The sequence below is a fragment of the Octopus bimaculoides genome, chromosome 9 (assembly GCF_046866305.1).
Source record: "Octopus bimaculoides isolate indiv1 chromosome 9, ASM4686630v1, whole genome shotgun sequence".
In the NCBI taxonomy this organism is placed as follows: domain Eukaryota; kingdom Metazoa; phylum Mollusca; class Cephalopoda; order Octopoda; family Octopodidae; genus Octopus; species Octopus bimaculoides.
Genome location: NC_142936.1, coordinates 86,410,361 through 86,430,285, shown reverse-complemented (window position 1 = coordinate 86,430,285; position 19,925 = coordinate 86,410,361). Strand labels below are relative to the sequence as shown.

At 39.2% G+C, this 19,925-nt stretch overlaps 1 protein-coding gene across 1 annotated transcript in view; it reads left to right on the top strand.

Moving 5' to 3' along the window:
• LOC106878492 (ubiquitin carboxyl-terminal hydrolase 40) overlaps positions 1 to 19,925 on the top strand; it is a 46,553-nt gene that overhangs the window by 11,029 nt on the left and 15,599 nt on the right. Inside the window, exons 5-18 of the mRNA XM_089357958.1 lie at positions 1,469 to 1,507; positions 2,369 to 2,518; positions 4,201 to 4,287; positions 4,544 to 4,600; positions 7,656 to 7,781; positions 8,235 to 8,414; positions 9,893 to 9,961; positions 10,456 to 10,676; positions 12,083 to 12,264; positions 13,961 to 14,042; positions 16,030 to 16,198; positions 17,034 to 17,124; positions 18,083 to 18,156; positions 19,484 to 19,673. Of these exons, the coding sequence (XP_089214084.1) occupies positions 1,469 to 1,507; positions 2,369 to 2,518; positions 4,201 to 4,287; positions 4,544 to 4,600; positions 7,656 to 7,781; positions 8,235 to 8,414; positions 9,893 to 9,961; positions 10,456 to 10,676; positions 12,083 to 12,264; positions 13,961 to 14,042; positions 16,030 to 16,198; positions 17,034 to 17,124; positions 18,083 to 18,156; positions 19,484 to 19,673 (1,717 nt within the window). The remainder of the gene's footprint in view (positions 1 to 1,468; positions 1,508 to 2,368; positions 2,519 to 4,200; positions 4,288 to 4,543; positions 4,601 to 7,655; positions 7,782 to 8,234; positions 8,415 to 9,892; positions 9,962 to 10,455; positions 10,677 to 12,082; positions 12,265 to 13,960; positions 14,043 to 16,029; positions 16,199 to 17,033; positions 17,125 to 18,082; positions 18,157 to 19,483; positions 19,674 to 19,925) is intronic.

Sequence of the window (19,925 nt, the reverse complement as noted above, 5' to 3'; positions counted from 1 at the left end):
ATTGAGATTGATTTCATAAAACAACTATAACCTGTTTTATTTAATGACTTACAAGTTTTTTAGTAAATGGTTCTTAAAGCTATTATGTAATTTTCCTCTCGATATGAATCTAATTACAGGTAAACACAGGTAAGTTCAGCAAAATTTTGGTGTTAGGAAGGGCAAAATTGGTTGGTGCTAGGAAGGCATTCAGCTGTAAAAACCATGCCAAAACAGACGCAGTAGCTTGCTGTGTAGTCTTCTACCTCGCAGGCACCTATCAAACTGTCCAACCCATGCCAGCATAGCAGGCGGACATTAAACGTAGATGATTGCCATAGAAAATGAGTTATTAGCTAACGCTTGGCTGGGTATATTAGAACATTCTAGTAGAAAGCATACAAGACGGATGTACTATAAAGGTAAAAATAGAACAAAGAATACTGGAATTTAGGTCAGAAGAAAACTATAAAATGAAATAAATTCACACATTGACAACAAAAGGAAACAAATCCACACACATATAATATAATGAAATATTCAGATGTAAACACACATAAAGACATATAAACATCCAAAAATGATTCACATATAAATTAAGCAAAAGTTGTAACTCACCTTACAAGTAAATAAAATCATCATTTAAAGCCCTTTTTCCATGCTGGCATGGGTTGGACAGTTTGACAGCCACTGACAAGCTGGAGAGCTGCACCAGGTTCCAATTGTCTGTTTTGGCATGGTTTCTATGGCTGTATGCCCTTCCCAATGCCAACCACTTGACAGTGTACTGAAAGTTTATGTCAGTTGGCTAAACTGGCAACATGACCATCCCCAAATACAACAATATATATATATATACAACAATATATATATACACAAAGAGTATAATTGGGTCTTGTCTCTTCTCATCTCTTCTGAAAAATCTTATTTAAAGTCACTTTTTAGATGTGTACTCTAGTCTGCTTCTGGTAAACTCATCACTTTCGTAATTGGAGCTGTTAGTATAGTCACTGCTTTTACTATCGGATATCAGAATATCCGATCCTTCATTACACAGTGGCATATTTTGCTTGATTTTTCTTTTCATCTCAAAATAGCTTCTAAATTCTGAATCACTACTCATGATTGTAAAACTGGGATACATATTTTTTCTTTTATTTAGTTGTAAAATGTTGGGGGAAATATCTGAAATAAATTGGACAGTACAAATATGCCAAAAAAATGTTGGTCATTTTTTTAACAATTATCTAATAAAGCTGGTGTTTTCATAAACATAGTAACAAGAAACTAATGAATTTATAATTTAGAGTTCCATGTTGTCTCCTGACCAGTTGTGTTTAGTTACCATGACAAATGACGGGCACTACAAACACGATCTTCCTGGTCTTGGAGCTATACGGTTTACATTTCTGTATTTAATGTGCAAATAAATGTTCACTATTCTCAGTAAGAACAAATTTTGATGCTTTTTTTTTTCTTTTTTTATCAGATCATCTGTTCTGAATGCGGTAACATCAGTGAACGACAAGTAAGTCAAATATTTTGGTGTATTATTGTACATTATAGCATTAAACAAGGTGAATGGTAAAAGCATCACACTGATATTGGACTGCTCTCATATTGACATCATGCAGACATAGGACTTCTCTATCAATGACATCATATTGGCATAAGACTTCTATCAATGACGCCATATTGACATAAGACTTCTCTATCAGTGATGTCATATTTTCATAAGACTCCCCTGTCAATGACGTCATATTTCCATAAGATTTCCCTGCCAGTGACGTCATATATCCATAAGACTTCCCTGTCAATGACGTCATATATCCATAAGACTCCCCTGTCAATGACGTCATATTACCATAAGACTCCCCTGTCATTGACGTCATATTACCATAAGACTCCCCTGCCAATGACATCATATTGGCATATGACTTGTCTGTCAATGATGTCATATTGACAAAAGCCTGTTCCCTATCAATGACGTCATACAAACATAAAGCTGTTCTGTCAATGATTATTCTCATGCTGACATCATATTGACATAAGACTTTACTTTGTCACTGACGTCATACTGACTGTTCTGTGATTATAAACCTTGCAAATGCCTTCTCTATTAACATATATCTTCTGTTAACACTTGTCTTCCATCAATATTTCTCAATCATCACCTGCCACTTCTAACATCTCTCCATTACCTCCACCACCGCCACTCATCATATACCCGCATTAATATACTTCTATTAATACCACTACCATCTCTATCCATGCCGTCACCACTACCACCACCACCGCCTCTAAATACTATTCTGCCCTTCAATATATTGCCATGAATGAAGTATATTGAATGTGCTATGTGCTATTAAAATTCTGTCTCTGTCTCTAGGAAGACTTTGTAGATATTCCATTGAGTGTATCTAAGGACTCCAGCAGTCTGGAACAAGCCCTTTCTACATTGTACTGTGAACTGGAGACCATGGCTGGAAACAACAAGTACTACTGTGACCCCTGTCAGAAGCTAGTGATTGCCAAAAAAGTAAGTTGCAGGGATCAACCCCTAGCTTCACTGAAGTTTCCTTATCTTTTTGTTTCCTTATTGTTTGATATTCCCTTGTTTACTGGTTTCGTTTGTTGGAGCAATTTTTTTTCCATTTGGATCAATATGAGCTTCCTTCTTTCTGTTGACCACTCAACTGTGAAGTGGGAAGTATCGTTCATTTAGGATATTTGATTATGAACTCACTGATTTTTTTTTTAAATAAGACTTTATATTTTCGAGCGAGATCGTTGCCAGTGCCCCTGGACTGGCTCTTGAGCGGGTGGCACATAAAATACACCATTTCGAGCGTGGCTGTTGCCAGTACCGCCTGACTGGCCTTTGTGCGGGTGACACGTAAAAGCACCCACTACACTCTCTGAGTGGTTGGCGTTAGGAAGGGCATCCAGCTGTAGAAACTCTGCCAAATCAGATTTGAGCCTGGTGTTGCCATCCGGTTTCACCAGTCCTCAATCAAATCGTCCAACCCATGCTAGCATGGAAAGCGGACGTTAAACGATGATGATGATGATGGTCATAACTGGAACATCTTTGATCATGTTTCTGGATCAGGTTTGAGCTTAGGCTTAAACACCACCACAACAGCTACCACCACCACCACCACCACCACCACCACCACCAATGATTGCAACCACCCATTTTGTGAGGTGGTTAGTCTGTCGCTTAGCTTAATGCCACTGCACATGCTTTTAGCAGAGTCTGTTTGGTTGCAATCAATTTGGGCCAGGTGTCAAGACTGAGGATAACTTCTAGTCTTTCCGTCAGTTTTGAAAGCCTTTGAAAGGGTCATAGGTGCTGCTCCCTACTCACAGTCACATTGATCAAGTCATAAAAAGAAATCCCATTGTAGATATTAAAATGAAGAAGAGAGAAGAACCCTAAACATATAAAATTAATTTCTCTTTATTTCAATAAGCACTAAATCTTACTGTTTTAGTATTTAGATGCATGTGTGTGTGTTGTGTGTTGGTACTCCATCGCTTACGATGTCGAGGGTTCCAGTTGATCCAATCAACGGAACAGCCTGCTCCTGAAATTAACGTGCAAGTGGCTGAGCACTCCACAGGCACGTGTACCCTTAACGTAGTTCTCGGGGATATTCAGCATGACACTGAGTGACAAGGCTGACCCTTTGAATTACAGGCACAACAGAAACAGGAAGTAAGAGTGAGAGAAAGCTGTAGTGAAAGAGTACAGCAGGGTTCGCCACCATCCCCTGCCGGAGCCTCGTGGAGCTTTAGGTGTTTTTGCTCAATAAACACTCACAATGCCTGGCCTGGGAATCGAAACCGCGATCCTATGACCGCGAGTCCACTGCCCTAACCCCTGGGCCATTGCACCTCCACTATTTAGATGCATACATTTACCTTATTGTTCATCCTCCATTTCCATTAGCTAAACAAAACCAGTCTACATATTAATATATAACATCAAATTAACTCTATTTTAATTGTTGATTAAATCTTAATTGCTTCACTGAACCCTCAAATATTTTCACATATGAAATTACCCTATTTTAATTACTGATTTCATTTTATAATTTCTGCAGCCAGCCTTTGAATGAATATTCTCACTGTTATCAAATGAATCCATTAGTTTTTAATTTCTTATTTTAATTACCAAACTTATTAACTGTTCCAAAAACCTATCCTTATTTCCAGGGTGCCAAATTACGTTCCCTACCTCCCATCATGAGTTTTTCTCTGCTTCGATTCAGTTATGATTTTGTTAAAATGCAACGCTTTAAGGTGAGTCACAGATTTTCATTTTTAGTTGGTCCGTTTGTCAAGTTCGTTTGTTTCATTCTACTTTGTTGTTTTTATCATCATCACAAGTCTCTCTCCCCCCCATCCCTTAACCTCTTTTGCTCCTTGAGGATTTGTTCTGGCACTCCATCACTATCTTCTTCCTAGCTACTCCCTCTCACCCTTTTTTTAACACAATTATTTTATTTCACTTCTATATATTTTTCTGGATCAATTTTTAAAATTTTGTCTCCCTCAGGAAACGGGCAAGTTCAGTTTTCCAAAATTCATTGACATGTCAGCTTTTGTGGACTCAGTAAGTATCACATTCAACTTTGAATACAAGAATTTATTGACAATATGGGTTTTTTTATGCACAATACAGATTGACAAATTGTCAGAACTTTGGATTATCTTGCTATATTTGTTCCAGTTCTTTACAGTTTCAGTTTTAAACTGAAATCAACTTTGCCTTTCATCCAAGATTGATAAAACAAAATTACTAGTCAATTACTGGCTTGATTTAATTAACTAACCCTTTGCCCAGTTTAAGGCCTTCTTCCTCAATTCTTCTCTTTCCCAAATTTGAGACCTCAAATCTATGTAAGAAATCCTTGTTGTTATTATCAAGGTGCTGAGTTCACAGAATCATTAGCACATTGGACAAAATGCTTAGCAACCACTCCTTCTGGCTTTATGTTCTGAGTTCAAATGCTACCAAGGTTGATTTGTCCTTTCATCCTTTTGAGGTCAATGAAACAAGTGCCAGTTGAGCAGTGAGGGTTAGTGTAATTGACAAGCCCTCTCCTCCCAAATTTCAGGCCTTGTGCCTAGAAAGGATTACTATTATTATTATTATTATTATTATTATTATTATTATGGCGGTGAATTGATAGAATAGTTAGCATGCCTGGCAAGATGCTTAGCAGCATTTTGTCCGTCTTTATGTTCTGAGTTCAAATTCCACTGAGGTTGACTTTGCCTTTCATCCTTTTGGGGTTGATGAATTATCAGTGAAACATTGAGGTCAATGTAATCGACTAGTCCCTTCCGCCCACCAAATTTCGGTCCTTGTGCCTTTAGTAGAAAGGATTATTATTATTATCATGGCAACAAACTGGCAGAATCATTAGCACATGAGGCAAAAATGTTTAGTGACATTTCTTTCAGATTTATGTTCATGGTAGATCAAATTAGAACACTGGAAAAAGTGCCACACCCTAACATGCGTGAAAAAGTGCCACACCCTAACAGTTGAGGGAACCCGTGGAAGAGGTAGGCCCAGGAAGACCTGGGCTGAGGTGGTGAGGCAAGACCTTCGTACATTGGGCCTCACCGAGGCGATGACTACGGACCGAGACCTTTGGAAATGGGCTGTGCGTGAGAAGACCCGGCAAGCCAAGTAAGATCGTTGCCAGTGCCCCTGGACTGGTTCTTGTGCGGGTGGCACATGAGATGCACCATTTTGAGCGTGGCCGTTGCCAGTACCGCCTGACTGGCTCCTGTAGGATTTTCGAGCGAGATCGTTGCCAGTGCCCCTGGACTGGCTTGTGCGGGTGGCACATAAAAGACACCATTTCGAGCGTGGCCGTTTTCGTGCGGGTGACACGTAAAAGCACCCACTACACTCTCTGAGTGGTTGGCGTTAGGAAGGGCATCCAGCTGTAGAAACTCTGCCAAATCAGACTGGAGCCTGGTGTTGCCATCCGGTTTCACCAGTCCTCAGTCAAATCGTCCAACCCATGCTAGCATGGAAAGCGGACGTTAAACGATGATGATGATGATGATGATGATATATATATATATATATATATATATGTATTTGTAGCTATAGATGGATACACATACAAATACATGATTCTGCCACTCTCACTTTGCTTGGTGGTACTTGTAGCTGTTCTTAATGGTTCAAAACATAAAATAGGATAAAATAAAATAAGCACTAGACCATAAGTATGTTTATAGAAATTTGTCTGAATTGAGTAAATTGATGGTATAAATGTAAAGAAGAAACTTCTATCATTGGAAAATTCTAGTGCATACAAAATTGGTAGGATATATTTAGTTTAGTGACTCCACTTACAACACAGTATCTAGTGTAGTTCTTGAACATACAGTTGTCATCATTGTTTAATGTTCATTTTTCCATGCTTGCATGAGTCAGATAGAGCTCGTTAAGGCAGATTTGGAAATTAAAATGATGCTGTTCGCCTTCTGTAACAATGTCACTATCAATTATGCATTTATATATTGATGACTAATTTGAATTCTTGTATTGCAGATCTCAGCCTTATTTCAGTTTTGAAACAGAATTCCAGTGTCTCATTTTCAATGTCAGCATACTAAGATAATGACCCCCATGAAAACTATAGCTGTTTAACCCTTTAGCATATAAACTGGCTGTATCAGGCCCAAATATTCTACATACTTTATGTTCATACAGGGCAGATCTGGTCTCTCACACATACTCTACAATGTCATTTTAAAACTAAACAATCACATCATTGAAATCTGAAAACTACAAGATAAAGTATGATTAATTTAAAGCAATATGAATAAATAAGCATTACATTTGGTAAAGTAATCTGAATGCTAAAGGTTTAAAAGCATAAGTGGATAATTTAACAGATTTTCGTCATAGAAATCATGTTCGTGCAGGTGACACGTAAAAGCACTTACTACACTCTCTGAGTGGTTGGCGTTAGGAAGGGCATCCAGCTGTAGAAACTCTGCCAAATTTAGATTGGAGCCTGGTGTTGCCATCCGGTTTCACCAGTCCTCAGTCAAATCGTCCAACCCATGCTAGCATGGAAAGCGGACGTTAAACGATGATGATGATGATGATGATGAATCAATGTATTTGACTTAATAATCCCTCGCCTAAAATTACTGACTTTTAAGCCAAAATTTGAAGCCATTATTACACTTTCTTCTTTGGCCAAGGCCTCATCAACTTGTTCAAGTTCCACTTGAAAAGGTAGATGAGAGTAGAGAGGGAAGTACTGTCTCGTAGCAAATTTATTGAAAGGTGGGTGACTGTCTGTAAAATGGCCAGTATGAACGAACCAATTCTGAAGTTACATCTGTAAAAAAAAAACGGTAATATAAAAGAAGGGGCTCTCTACCCCTTTTGACTAGGCTCCCGTGGCTTTTATGGGTTTTTCCATGCATAACCTTTCAAAGTGCCTCCCCTTATTGGGAGTTTTACTTGTTATATTTTTCATTGGTATTTTAATGTTTACACGAACATTTTCTTTTTAGACGAAACCCTTTGTACTTTTCATCCTGTCTTTGTCTTTATATGTTTTGATTTATATTAGCCCTTGTAGCCAATAAAACAGAATTAATTATTATTATTATTATATTTTCAGCCCTCCTCTGATGAGAGTCCTGAATATGAACTGTTTTCCTTAGTTATTCATCGAGGCAGTACCCATGGTGGCCACTATCATGCTTATATCAAAGACATTGATGGGCTTGGTACTTGGACAGAAACGGTAAGTTCATTGCTAGACGTGTGTGGGTGTTTGTGTTGGAGCTACTTCAGTGATCTTCTGAAACCCCTTCTCATGTTAATTTCATAAGTTAACCATGCTAGGCTGTTGTTGTGCCTCTCAGCGTATGGCGTAGTGGTTAAGAGCGCAGGCTACTAACCCCAAGATTCCGGGTTCAATTCTAGGCAGTGACCTGAATAATAATAATAACAGCATTGAAAAATACCTTAGGAATGAGAACCCAGGTTCGAAACTTCCCCAGGACACCTGAAAAAGGCTGAAGAGTATATCAGCCGAAATGTTAACAGCAAACAAGATGGGGACAAATATCCATCAAATGTAAATAATTAGCCAAGTTCGTTTAACACTGAGTGCTTTTTAGCTATCTGCCTGGCTTTATTAATCCCTTTTGCCTTTTGTTATATGTATGTATATATTTATTTTATACATTTGTAGTGTAAGGAGGTTGTGGTTCATCAGTCCTCTTCTAGTCCAGCCCTGGTTAGTACCAAAGAGAAAGATGTTAATTATCAAGGACTATTTAACTCCCACAAAGCTGAAGGACCTGCTTTAATGTTGATGAACATATTGTTGAAGGCTGACAATCATACCCTACCAGTTGATAAACTCTGTATGGTAAGTTTCCTTTATCTAACACACATATTACTAACATGCTCTATTATTATTATTATTATTATTATTATTATTATTATTGAGTGAGAGAGCAGTGCCTGCCATCAAAGTGACACTGGGGTAAAATATACAAAGCCCATTATACCCATCATGACTACCCGTCTGATAAGGGTACACCAGGCACATGCATCACAACCATATGTGCGCCACATGGTGATCTTATATCAAGAGAAACAGCGCATGACCTTGCAGGTGGGTCCCAGTTAGAATTTTCTTCAGGTCGAGTAGCCCATCCCACTCAAAAGGTCCCTGAATAATGGGCTACAGCAAATATTCTGCTCAATACCACAGATTTGCTTGTCAGTTGTTTGACCTTATCCAGTTGAGCATGTTCCTTGGTGGCTGGCGATATGTATTATTATTATCATTATTATTATTATTATTATTATTATTATTATTATTACTATTACTATTATTATTATTGAGATTCTTGTTGGCAGAATTAGGATGTATAAACGAGAGGCATGGAATTGATTGCCTCGTGTTTATATATTTTAGTCTTAGGTGTACCTGTTGATAACGACTTCACCTAGCAAATTATCTTATTTGCTAAACTAAAGTCAGAAACCAATTGGTCCAGGAAAATAAATGGTAAAAGTTTTTATTTTTCATTTCATTCCTTTCGAGATTTTATCCCTAATTTTGTGGTTCTAGAACCTAGCTGTTCTTTCGGACTAAACTTTTATACGCTAGGCCACTTGCAAGTGAAAAGTTTTATTAATTTCCATTTCCCTTTCATATGATTAAGTATATATATATATATATATATATATATATATATAGGCGCAGGAGTGGCTGTGTGGTAAGTAGCTTGCTTATCAACCACATGGCTTTTGGTTCAGTCCCACTGCCTGGCACCTTGGGGCAAATATCTTCTATAGCCTCGGGCCGACCGAAGCTTTGTGAGTGGATTTGGTATACGGAAACTGAAAGAAGCCCATCGTGTATATATATATGTGTGTGTGTATGTCTGTGTTTGTCCCCCCAACATCGCTTGACAACCTGCTGGTGTGTTTACGTCCCCGAAACTTAGTAGTTCAGCAAAAGAGACCAATAGAATAAGTACTAGGCTTACAAATAATAAGTCCTGGGGTTGATTTGTTTGACTTAAGGTGGTGCTCCAGCATGGCCGCAGTCAAATGACTGAAACAATAAAAGATTTTATATATATATATATATATATATATATATATATATGCACAAACACACTTTATATCTCTGTCGTCCATCCATCTTTTCATTCCTTCCTTCCCTACTGACTATATAAGTTCCACTGACTATATAAGCTATCTAGTGCCTACACTGTATACATTAACCTCCCAATATCTAATCTGTACCCATAACTGTGCATGTTAGCTGTCAAAACCACTCTTAATTACTTTACAGATTTCTCTGTTTCTCATCTTGTTTTTCTGTTACAGGAGTTTGTCAAATATTCAGGTGTTTCCTGGAACAAACATTTCAAGAAACAATATGGACCTATAACTCAGGTTTGTACACTATTTTCTCTCTCTCTCTCTCTCTCTCTCTCTCTCTTTCTCTCTCTCTCTCTCTCTCTCTCTCTCTCTCTCTCTCTCTCTCTCTCCCCCTCTCCCCCTCTGATGTATATATAACCATGCGGGAACACATGTACTCAGCTTATGTTGTTTTTTTTAAAGTTATTTTAACATGTTTGATATCATTTTCTTCAAATTTGAATGCTCTGGGAGAGAGCTGTAGCGATAAAAGAAATCCTTATTATTTGGCAGGCTCATTAGAACGTTGGACAAAATATCTCGGAGTATTTGTTCTGCCACTTTACATTCTGGGTTCAAATGTTACAGGGGTCAACTTTATCTTTTATCCTTTTAGAGTTAATAATATAAAAGTCTCAGTCAAAACTGAGCTTAATTTAGTTAACTAAGCTCCCCCCCCACACTGCCACAATATTTGGTCTTTTCTCTATGTGAGAAATAAAAAAATTTTTTTCCATTCTTGTTTTCAGTTCCTGCATTCCCATTCCGATAAGTTTGATTTCAATGCAGACAACACTACTGTCTCCCTGGTCTCCAGCCCACACTCCAGCAATGACTCAAATTCTGAGTCTCCACAAATTAACGGACATGCAACAAGCTCCCCTGATTTCAGCACCCCTCTAACCAAGAAGTCACAGTCAGCTGAGGGGACTCAGACTACATTGAACACCGATCTTAGTTCCAATTCTGGGTAAGTGTCTATCATTACCATTTCCCAACCTCTGACAACTATGTGTGTTGGTGGTGATACTGTCTAACCTCTAAATCAGCTCTGATCCAGCACGTATATATATATATATATATATATAATCACAAGGGTTCCAGCTATGATCGTTCCATTTTTGTATAACTAAAACTGATATCTGGTGCCATGTCAAAAGCAGCTTATACATCCTGTAAAGTGGTTTGCATTAGGAAGGGCGTCTGGCTGTAGAAACCATGCCAAAACAGACAATTGGAGCCTGGTGCAACCAGCTACTGTCAATCCATCCAATATATGCTAGCATGGAAAATGGTTGTTAAATGATGATGTGCCAAAATAGTGCTAAGAGCACCATCCAAGTGTGATCATTGTCAGAGCAGCTGTCTGGCTTCTGTGTCAGTGGCACATAAATAACACCATTTGAGTGTGATCATTACCAGTGTTGCCTTACTGGCACTAGTGCTGGTGGCACATGAAAAAACATTCGAACGAGGTCATTGCCAGTGCCGCTGGACTGGCTCCTGTGCAGGTGGCACATAAAAAACACCATTTTGAGCGTGGCTGTTGCCAGTACTGCCTGTTGCCAGATCAAATTGGAGCCTGGTGTAGCCTTCTGGTTCGCTAGTCCTCAATCAGATCGTCCAACCCATGCCAGCATGGAAGGCGGACATTAAACGATGATGATGAACGATGATAAATTTGATAACTAAGTTATCTAATATATCATTTTCCCCCCCACCTCCTTGGATCCACTTTTAACATCCATTACTCATTCTCAGTATCATCGCTTCCCGCTTTATTTTTCACTGATCACCCCCCCCCCCCCTCCTTCTGTGCCTCTCAATATCTCTCTTCTCTGAACTGCATCGTATGACTGCCATACCTCATCTTTAACACACTCTCATATTTGCCATTACCCTCAACACCTTATCATATCTGCTGTCAGTGACACTCACGTCTTTGTATATCTGCGTGTGGTGCATGTCCATGCGAATGTGCTCATGCACGTGTATACAATGCGTATGTGTGTATATTTACTAACACATTTATACATACCATCATTGTTTAGCATTCTCTTTCCATGCTGGCATGGGTTGGACTGTTTGACATGGAACAGTCCCGACTCCTATTATCTGTTGTGGCATGGTTTCTACGGCTGGATGCCCTTCCGAATGCCAACCACTTATGATACCTTGTCAGTTCCTCATTGAGGCCTAGTGTCTGAAGATCCTTTCTTACCACTTCATCCCATGTCTTCTTAGGTCTACCCCTTCTACAGGTACCCTCCACAATTAGAACTCAGCACTTTTTTATACACACACACACACACACACACACACATATCATGTGATAGAGAAATACCTTTTTTTTTATTTATTTATTTTTTTTGTCAGTGTTTCACCCCCACAAGGACCAGAAGCTGCTGTACCAACCAGGAAACCCTGCAGTGGTTGGTTTGATTTTGATGACTCTGATGTGAGCCCCATCAATGAAGCTGACATTGAGAAACAGTTTATGGGTCGCGAAAGTGCCTATATGCTGTTTTACCGTAAAACCTCCCATCGGCCACCCTCAGGTGAGTAGAACTATCAAATGATAGTGAATAGGAAACATATAACCCTAATTCACTCCAAATTCTCTCCTGTGCTGTTTTACAACTTTTAACTATATTGATGTTTTCTCCTGCTTCTCTAGTCTTTTCTGGACGTTTTTGTGTTTCTTCAAGTTCCTTTCCTTTTAGTGTATGTGTGTATGTATTGAGGGGAGTCATGATGGATATAAAGTTACTATTTTGGACTACTGACTGCAAATTCATCAATTCCAACCTTAACCCTTTCGTTACTGTATTTATTTTGAGAAGCTCTGTGTTTCTTTCAATTTATTTTAAATATAACAAAGAATTTAGTAGAATAACTTGGTTATCATTAAGCTGGTGTTAGGAACATAAATTGTGACTAAGGTTTGGTGGAAGATTTTAATTCAGAACTTAAGAAAAAAAAGACATTTGTACTACAGAGCCAGAGCCAGTTTCAGTCGGGTTGGTAACAAAAGGGTTACAAAATGTCGTGTTGTGTGTCTGTTGACATAGATCATATTTGAAGCAATAATCTATCCCTCTATTGTACTTGAACCTCTTGTCACCTGGCACAAAGCCACCCCACTCAGTTGAGAAGGGTCTTGTTTTGCAAGTTATTTAGCACCTTCACTTGTGCTGGCATCATATAAAAAGCGCCCATTTCACTCTATAAAGTGGCTGGTGTTAGCAAGGGCCACTGACTGTAGAAACGATGCCAAAGCAGACATAGGAGCTTGGTACAGTCCTTTGGCTCACCACTTCCTCTTAAACTGGTGAACTCATGCCAACATGGAAAACAAATGTTAAATGGTGATGATTGTGATGATGATAAAAGAAAAATCTTCCAAAACAGGTAATGGGTGCATTATATTTTTGTCATTATCATTGTTATACTGCCATTTTCCTTGCTGGCATGAGTTGAACTGGTCTCTCACAGAACAGCATTTTGCTACATGCCATTGCTCTTTACCATCCAATGCATGCATACAGGACCTCTGTCAGTCAATGTCGATCATATATCTACACATATGTACAGGGTTGGGCTGGAGGTTTTGGGAGAAATGTTGCAATTGCCTATGCATGCAATTTTCTCCTCCATATCACTGTTATATAAGGGAAAGGTCACCAACTTGGACTGACACAGCTTGGTACCAGTGTCATTACTGGTCTCAAGGTATCTGTCATTGCTAGCCTCAAGGCTTCTTTCCCAACTCTCTAATAATTCTGCTACTCCATCACTCTCGTTGAAGGGGGTCAATAAAAATGCGCCAAACCAATGATCTTGGTGGGATTTGAACTCAGAACAGTTGGAACAAATTTCTGCAAAATATTCAGGCATTCTACCCACTGCTCTAACAAGTATACCAATCTGTTGCCTTGCCATATTTCCTGGTATACAAGTCAAATATCAGGTCAAAATTTACACCAAAAAATAGTATGTTGATTAATACACCAAGCTGACTTTGCCGAGTCACAAATTCCATGTGAAATACAAGATTTGGAAAGATGGTAACAATGTTGGAATGTTAACGCAACATAGTACATCAACTAATATACTGGGAAATAGGGTAATATGCAACAACAGAGAGAAAACTAACAGTGTTTCTTGTTATTGATGTGTTTCTTCATAATAGTTTTGTGGTGATCTTAAATCTGTGAACTAATTCATCTTTATATTATTATTATTGGTTGTCAGCTTGGAGCAACCCTGCTTACAAGGTTCCTGGTTATTTACTGCAGAAGGCCTTGCTCGATAATAAAAACATTGAAAAGGAAAGGTAAATCTGTATTTTCTGTTCTTTGATTTGGTTAAGAAACTGGGGTTTCTTATCTTCTCCACCATCGATTAATATTCTCTGCAAACTAACCATGGTTTATATTAGCAAAAAATAAACTTGTGTACCATGAGAAGTGGGTTTCAGGTTGAGCTTGAAGGGGCTGAGTTACTGACAATCTAACTGTAGTGGTTCTAATTTTACAACCACCCCAGAAAGGGTTTGTTCATCATCATCATCATCATCATTTAACGTCCGCTTTCCATGCTAGCATGGGTTGGACGATTTGACTGAGGACTGGTGAAACCGGATGGCTACACCAGGCTCCAATCTGATTTGGCAGAGTTTCTACAGCTGGATGCCCTTCCTAACACCAACCACTCAGAGAGTGTAGATATAATTATTGATAAAATTGTCCCAAAGATTTAATTTTTGTGTAGTGTAACCAAGGTAGCTAACTTTAGAGCCCATCTCTCTCCTAGTTATTGGCCTACAAATACAATTGGCAGCAGTGTTGTTTTAACACCCATTTTCTCATGTATTGGGTCAGATGGAGTTCATTGAGGCAGATTTTCTATGGCCAAATGCCCTTCCTGTCACCATCCCTTGCACATAATTCTGCTCGCATCAGTTTCCCTGACTGACAAAATTAATGTACTACTTTGTACTGCAGGGTTGAGAAGTGTCATCATTTTTAGTTCTTTTTTATTTTTCTTCAACTGTTACCAACATCACCTTCCTGGCACTTGTGCCAGTGGCACGTGAAAAGACATTCGAGCAAGTTCGTTGCCAGTACCGCTGGACTGGCCCCTGTGCAGGTGGCATGTAAAATACACCATTTTGAGCGTGGCCGTTGCCAGTACCTCCTGACTGGCCTTCGTGCCGGTGGCACGTAAAAGGCACCCACTACACTCTCAGAGTGGTTGGCGTTAGGGAGGGCATCCAGCTGTAGAAACTCTGCCAGATCAGATTGGAGCCTGGTGCAGCCATCTGGTTCATGCTAGCATGGAAAGCGGACGTTAAACGATGATGATGATGTCTCTATATTGGCAGAAGTTGCCACAGGCCAGGTCATGTCTTATTCAAAGTAGCACATCCTAGCCATACAAGATGAATGTTATTTAACAATTTGTGTGTGCACGTGCGTGCACATATACCGTCTGTCCCATGCTGGCATGGGTTGATATACAGGCAGATACAAGCACATGCTCCTCTCATCTTATGCCTACTCGACATGCTAATGATGGTTGGCTGGAAAGCATCCATTTGAGGATGCTTTCACGGTTTCTGCTCATGGAGACTGTGTGGAATTGGTGTGTTGTATAGGTTGGGAGTGGATGACGCAAGGTTAGGAAATGTTAGTTACATATCATAGTTAAGTTGATGTAGGCTAAAATTTGGCACAAAAGTTATCTTCCATAGGTGCTAAGTTAGATGTCCCAGTCACTGCTTGCTACATCCAGTGATGAGATAAAGTTTAATTGTAGAAATTAACAACTGATGTAGTTATGTTTTGCTTCAGTTGTAATTATTCTTTCTTTTTACTTGTTTCCGTCATTTGACTGCAGCCATGCCGGAGCACCACCTTTAGTCGAGCAAATCGACCCCAGAGCATATTCTTTGTAAGCCTAGTACTTATTCTATCGGTCTCTTTTGCCGAACTGCTAAGTTACGGAGACGTAAACACACCAGCATCGGTTGTCAAGCAATGTTGGGGGGGACAAACACACACACACAGACATACATATACGACAGGCTTCTTCCAGTTTCCGTCTACCAAATCCACTCACAAGGCTTTGGTCGGCCTGAGGCTTTAGTAGAAGACACTTGCCCAAGGTACCATGCAGTGGGACTGAACCCATGACCATGTGGTTGGGAAGCAAGCTACTTACCATACAGTCACTCCTGTACCTATAATGCTGAATATTATGTACTTTTTTTTTTTTTTTTTTGGCTAAATCTGATTGTTTATTTACCTTTCTCTTTATAGGTTGACCTATGATAGCTCTATACACCAAATAGCTTTACAGATCCACTACTCCTGTTACTACGAGTACCGAGATGGAGCACTTCATCCTTGTGAAAACCATCAACCTTTCCAGTCCCTGGTCATGGATAAACGGAAAACTGTGGCTGAGTTGAAGGCTTCTGTGAGAGAGGTATGTCAATAAGAATGGTGTTGTGTGATGGTGAGAGGTGGTGTGTATGGTAGTTGGGTTGGAGTTGGTGTGGTTGGTGGGCCAGTAATGGTATGGTGTGGTTTTTGGGTAGAAGAGTTGCATCAATTGGCATGGAGTGGTGATGGGTTGGAGGTAGAGGATATACAGTGGGAGGGTTGCAGATGGTGTGGTATGTTGTGTCTTGAGAAGATAGGTTGGGCAGATATATTGGGAATGATATATAGAAAGAGTAGAGACTGACTGATGGGTTAATAGATAATGTTGTTTTGGGAAGGGCAGATGGTAACAAAAACTCATAACCTAAATAAGACTGACTAGTAGCTCATGACATTTTGTCTCCTGCTCCACTGAATCTGCCAATCCACTGAGGTTGATTTTGTCTTTCATTCTGTTGGGTTGATATATGTAACAGTATATAACTGGTAAAGCTGGCAAAGTCATTGGTGTGTAGGATATAATGTCTTATCTGATTTGTTCCACTTCTCTGAACGCTTGAGTTGAGATCCTGATGAAGTTAGCCTTGCCTTTCAGTCTTTTTGGAGCCAATAAAGCACAGGCCCAGTTCTGGAGTCAATTCTCTTTCTGTAAGAAATTGGCTGTGTTCTGTCATGAAGAAGTTTAGAACGCCTAAGACTCACTCTATATTACAACAGCGTTTCTAATACGTCATCAGAAGTTGAAGGCCAAAGGAAGGAAAAAGTAAGAGTCAAGTACTAGCAATGATCATTCCCTATCCCCCAAAACTGGTGGCCCTTGTTCCTCAATATTATTGTTGTTGACTCTGCTGGTGATGTCTATGTTGTATAAATTGCAGTTGGATCAGAATGCTGTCCAAGGACCAGACATACATATTCATCGACTGAAGAAGCTTGTGGCTGGCTGTCATTTGTATGAACATTTATCGGGTAAGTGACAGGTCTCTGCTCCCTACCTGCACATTTTTCACCTTCCACATTTGTATTTCCTCTCTTTTCTTGTTTCTTTCTCTCTCATGCAGGGATCAGTCTTTCAGTCATTGCAACAGCCAGAAAGATAAAGTTGCTAGTGATAGAAATAAAATGTAATTAAATTTAAGACTATCCATTATAGTTAGCTACTAGTCCCGCATGTTCTGCTTACAGAAAAACATGCAATATTTCTCTATATTCTGATTTCAAATTGTGTCATAGTCAAGTTTTTCTTTTCATCCTTTCATGGTTGATAAAAACAACTCTAGTCAAATACTGGAAGAAGTTTAGTCATCTAAGCCCTTTCTCTCAAAACAGTTGGTCTTTCACCAAAATCAGAAACCATTATGTGAAGTTGCTTGGTCTAGTGGTTAGTGTGTTGTACTCGGGATCTGAAGTTCACAGGTTCGATTCCTAGACCAGACTGTGTTTATGTATTTGAACATTGTTTATCATTTCACATTGTTCTGGTTTACCGACCCTTGTGTTGGTGCAGCCCACTCTCCATCTCGCTGTCACATCCTTAATGTTTCAATAGGAAGGTGTCTTCTCACACTTAGATTGGCATCTAAATTAATTAGAAGCATGATACAAGCTACTCAGTCACAATCACATGTGATTAATAGTTAAGCATTATTATTATTATTATTATTATTATTATTATTATTAAGGCATTGAACTGGCAGAATTGTTAGCATGTCAAACAAAATGCTTAGTGGTATTTCTTCTGACTCTTTACATTTGAGCTCAAATCCCATCAAAGTCAACTTAGCTTTTCATCCCTTTAAGGTCGGTAAGATAAAGTACTAGTCAAGTACTGGGGTCCATGTAATTAATTAACCTCATCACCCCTAAAATTGCTGGACCAAAATTTGAAACATTATTATTTTTATTTTGCTGTCTTTGAATTTTGCAGCTGATGATAGCAAAGTGATAGAAAGTTTGCCAATCAAATATGGTACCAAGTTGTTTGTTTGGGATGGGAAACAGGTAAGTGATATCATCTTCATTGTTGTTCTTTTAGAGTAGCCATTGTCCAGTTCCATCTGTGAAGTCAAAGATGTAGTGGTCATTTGTTTCTGAGAGATACATTGTGACTTTAATAGTGTTGGTGGCATGAAAAAAAACAAAAAAAAACGACCCAGTACATGCTGTGCATCCAACAATAGAAACCATGCTAAAACTGATGTTGGAGCATGATGCTACAGTCCTTGGACACATCGGCTCCTGTCAAACCATCCGACCCATACTAGCAAGGCACATGGACATTAAAAGACAATGATGATAATGTTGTAAACATCTGTTTGATGTCCCTCAATCTCAACCATCAGTAGATATGTGGAGGGGACGGCCCTTCATCCATGTTTTTCTCAGTGTTTGCGACATAATTATTGGAGAGGCCACAATGCCTGTGAGGTTAAGATGCTGGGTGATTGATTATTCACTTGGTCATAGGTTCAAATCTTAATCACAATTTTGGTGTCCACAACCAAAGTAGATAGCACTGTTTACTCATCTTGAACCAATATCTCTTCAGGTGCAGGGGTTAAGAAAGTTTGCCTCCCAACCACTGCATGGCACTCTGGGCAGGTGTTGTCTACCATTGCCCCAAGCTGACCAAAATCTTGAGTGGATTTGGTAGACAGAAACTGAAAATCCATTGTGTGTCTTGTCTTGATGTCGTGTGATAGCTGTAAGTGACTGCTAGTGTCTGACAAGCTAAATCATTCATTTTGAATATTGTGGAAACATGTCTGGCAATGGGGAAATATTACTTTGCTTAGACACAGGTGAAGATTGGTGACAGGGAAGGCACCCAACCATAGGAAAGTCTGACTCAAACTCTATCCAACCTGTGCGAGCACGGGAAAGTGGATGTCAAAACGATGATGATATATATATATGCAAACACAAGACAATAAGGAGCTTCTATCTATGTGGTTGCTTGACATGCTGAAATGATAACCAAATTTTATTCAAAGCACAATCACACCTTAGTCTTGCATAAAGAATGAGATATCAAACAGTATAAGTCAGACACTATTTATGTATGCCTATAGACAAAATGATCACAGCTAAAACACTTGATCATGATTCGGCTTGTTGAGAGTTGACTCAGGGCTAAAAATCCAGCATAATTTGATCTAGTCTGCCATTCTATTTATTGTCATCCCCCAGCTGTATTCTCTTTTCCTATTTTGAACAACTATATTATGACCCAGCCTGCCATTCTATCCATTTTCATTCCTCCACTATATTTCTCCTTTTCTATCATAACTATATAACCTGGACTGTTATTCTGCTCTTTCTGTTCTAGGTTCAGAAGCAGGAGATACCAGTAGGTATAGAGAGTGAACCAATTCTGTTGACTGTGATATATGGTAACCCTCTCCAGTTTAGCCATGCCTACTCCAAGTCTCTGTCTATGGCTGACTTCAAAGTTCTGGTCAGTCAACGAACTGGTGTCTCGGTCAAGAAGATTAGCATTAAGAAACTTCAGCAAACAGGTAAATATATGTATGTAGGTGATGCTTCAGTATGTTCTTGTCCATCATGGCTAAATCATGACTATATCACATGATCACATGACTGGTCAGATGTTGTTATACATTACTGGTCACAATGTGCTGTGCATTGTTTTAGCCTTTGAATGATGCCACCCTGCTGGCTAGGCAAGCAGGCCAAACTTTCCCCACTGGTCAAAAGGAAGGACGAGCAACTTTGAAGTGTTTTGCTCAAGAATGCAACACAACACCCAG